The sequence below is a fragment of the Anopheles bellator genome, unplaced genomic scaffold (assembly GCF_943735745.2).
Source record: "Anopheles bellator unplaced genomic scaffold, idAnoBellAS_SP24_06.2 scaffold01050_ctg1, whole genome shotgun sequence".
NCBI lineage: Eukaryota > Metazoa > Arthropoda > Insecta > Diptera > Culicidae > Anopheles > Anopheles bellator.
Window position 1 is genome coordinate 132 of NW_026685173.1, and position 3401 is coordinate 3532.

A 3401-nucleotide genomic window follows, 5' to 3' on the forward strand; every position below is an offset into this window, starting at 1 on the left:
TTGCAGATACGATGAATCCAAGCTCCTCGGAAAGGTCCTCGCTAGGGTCCCTGGTCAGCAATATTGTGGCCAAAGTCGATTTGCTAACAGAACGTGTTGACCGAATGGAAAGTTCCAGCTGGCAGCTGTCTCAGAACGGCCACACCGCGATGGGAAATCTGTTCCCAACAAACCCGATGAGTGAAGGAAACCCGACAGTTTCGCCTTCCTTTTTTCCTGTTCATACTGTGGAAGCATTGTTTCAGCTCGAGACGAAGGCTGTAAAGGAAGACTTTGCCGATTCAGTTGTTACGTTATTTAAAACCTCTCGTTCTCGCTCAAGTAATCTGCCCGGAGTAACCGCTGTATACCTTGCGGCAGATTTTTTATTTACACGGTCATTGTTATCAAAATGCTTGTGGACAGGCAAACGAAAGACTGGCGAAAAAGTGATACAATTTAGAAACTTCGGCAATATTATTGAGCTAATGTATAAAATAGGTAGAAGCTGTGACCCTAAGCTAACAGACGACGATTGTATAAAAACAATCAAGTCGATGTTGGTTAAGGGTCGGTCAAGAAACCGCATAGTTATTAGAGAACCGGCAATGCGAAAACGTGCAAAAGGGAAAGAAAACAAACCTACTTAGATGCATTAGATAATTTTTTTAACTTATTTACCTATTACTTCTTTTACTACTTTTTTAAATTATTTACTTACTACTCCGTTTAGTTTACGTTATACAAATTAGCTTCGAAAGCTTTACTCACCTTTATAAGCAGCAGTTGGCTAGTGAATTAAACTGAAATGATAATGATGAATGTGAGTTGAATTAGTTTGAAATATACCTGTTTTATCTCGACTTACCGTTGTTCTCTAATGTGTGATGCAGCGGAACGAATATTATTCTCCGAATATTATTTCCCGTATAAGGACAGACTGATACTTTTCCCGGAACCGGCACAAGCTTGAAAAGTATGTCTTGGAGGTTACATCGCTTTCTAGCAATTTGCGTTCGGCTTTTTGACCAAAATATGTTTAAAAAATGCAGATTTGCGTTCCTAAACAAGTGTTCCTGGTGTTGAAGTTCGTTGTAATTTACAAAGTCGCAGTTTGCTGATACAAAACAGCCTATCTTATGAGTCTTGCTTAAAAAAAAACGGTCGGAGTAGTGTCTTGCTGTGAGTGTAAACCCTTCCCGGAGAAGAATAGTTCGATGTTCGGTCCCGTCAATGCTGTTCTTGAAGACAGGGTAACGAATTACCGCTGTCGGGTTGGCCGGAGATGAAAGTTCAAATGCCTCTATATCTAATATTTTATTGCAAATCTGTTGCAATGGTTGAAAACCGGAATGAACACTTCGTTTAATGCTGTACAACAGATTTTCGAATGGATATGTGGAAATATTCGGTAACGGGCCAAACCTATCAACATCCGCCACAACGTGGGAAAGGTTGTGGTAGTTGCTCGTTATTTTTTTGGTCTTCTTAAAGTACTCCTCAACATATTTGTCAAAGAGACTTTGTGCCAACAACATGTGGTCCGTATTTTTGGTATAAGCCCGGCTACTGCAGATAGTCACCGCACAGAATAGCCTTAAAAAGTTGGCATAGTCATCAGCTGACAAGAAAGTTTCGAATACGCCAATTGCCATATAATTTAGAAAAGAAGCAAATTGTGTGCCTTTCCAATTGGTCAGGTTATTCAGGGGCAAAAAGAATCTACGATTCATTTCTATTGGCAATTTCCAAGCTAATAAGGTCTGGTTGAAACGTGTCAATTGTTGCTTGTTAAGTTTTTGTATGTATCGTGATCCGTCTCGAAGTCCTTTCAGTGTACTCTTCATTACACCTAAGTGTAATAAATGCAGAGAATCACTAACTATAACGTCTTGGATTGTGTCTATGGGCAAGTCAACGATCGGGCTAAGTCTTGGTAAGTTCTGATGGTCTATGTAAAGTCTAGTCCGGAACGCTTGGTCAGTTCGCAAATCTGCTTTTTCTAACGGATACGTCAATTCGTGGCTGTTCTCCACAGGCTGGAGAACGGCGGTGCACTTTTGGCAACCGTGGTAGCCGTTGGAATGAACAGTGCCTGAATAGGAAGGAAAGTGTTAGTCCGTACATTATATGTATTATATGTTAGTCCGTACATTATTACACCTTACCTTTAAGAAATGCGCGGGCCGGTGTATCGCATATAAATGCCTGGAGTCTCACGTTCACGATGAAGCCGTTCACAATGCACGGTGTGGCCATGAGATCACGCATTTCATCAACGAATGGTCTCAAGTATTCCTCGATATGTTGCGGTTTTTTCTTCCCGCAGAACACGCCGATGACAAACGGGCGTAGTTTGGGTTCTTCCACGATCGTCCCTAACACAGGCCACGCTTGCAACATTGACTGACGATACAGTGGCAGCCCGTCAATGTTCACATAGATGGAGACGTCTTTTGGCCGATCGATGTTGCGATACACTCGCTTAAGGCCGTTCCCTACGGATTATAAATATTAGGGTATGTTCGACTGAACCATATTGTGCGTTAATACACTTACCTACGCCGCGGTGCCAATATTCGCCTCCAGCGATGGTAGTGGTTGGCACTGTTACTGCTTTCGACTGCAAGAATGCCTTTGCAGATTTCGGAAGGTTCGGGGAAACCATCCGAACTACTGACAAAAGCTTTGACAGAGCTTGCAGTGTGATATTATTCAGGAAAAACCACTCCTTCAGAGCGTGCCGGAAACGTTCATCGGTGGTTTCGGGTTCGGTTTGTTCGACGATTTCCGGGTCCACGTCTTCTCCGTCGAACTCATCGGACAGATCCTCGTCGTAAACTTCATCGAACGAAACATCTGTGTCGTCGTCCTCTGACTCTGCTTCTAACTCGGTCTGTTCGATAATCTCCGGAACATCGGCCGCGGTGGTAGGAACGTCCTGAACGTCTACGGCAACAGCAGAAGCAGGAACATCGGAAATGCCGGAAGGTCCGGCGACACTATCGACCCTTTCTGCGTCAGCTTCCAAGCATTTCTTCACCATATAGCGCGCTCTGTTTAAAGTGTTCCGTCGCTGTCTTGGACCGTCTTGTCCATGGTAGCGATCCAATGGGATGGTCAGTCGTTTCTTCATTGTAAACACGGCTGAAAATGTAAACAGATGCACTTTCACTATTCACTTCACTGTTTGTTACTTACCGTGATAATCAGTTGCTTTAAATTAAATATTTAACACGATTTTCACGCACAATAACTTTTTCTAAACAAACGTCGAACGTAGGAACATAGAAAATTGAAGTGACCGTTTTGACAACTAGGAATGGTCCGTGAGAAGTGCCGCATCAATGCGAATAAGACAGAAAATATTGCTCGGTGTTGCGCTCTCTTTCTGGCCTTTATCCGTTTATGCTTTTGCACTG

The 3401-nt window shown here is 43.0% G+C and overlaps 1 protein-coding gene across 1 annotated transcript; it reads right to left on the reverse strand.

The window, feature by feature from the left end:
• Positions 1–1244: 1244 nt before the first annotated feature.
• LOC131214476 (uncharacterized) lies at positions 1245–3289 on the reverse strand (the record flags this gene model as incomplete). Its single annotated transcript, XM_058208844.1, has 5 exons — positions 3181–3289; positions 2539–3126; positions 2148–2477; positions 1954–2074; positions 1245–1404 (listed from the first exon to the last, which is right to left on the reverse strand). Coding segments are annotated over exons 2-5 (1188 nt in total), but the record flags the coding sequence as incomplete, so codon positions are not given.
• Positions 3290–3401: the final 112 nt, after the last annotated feature.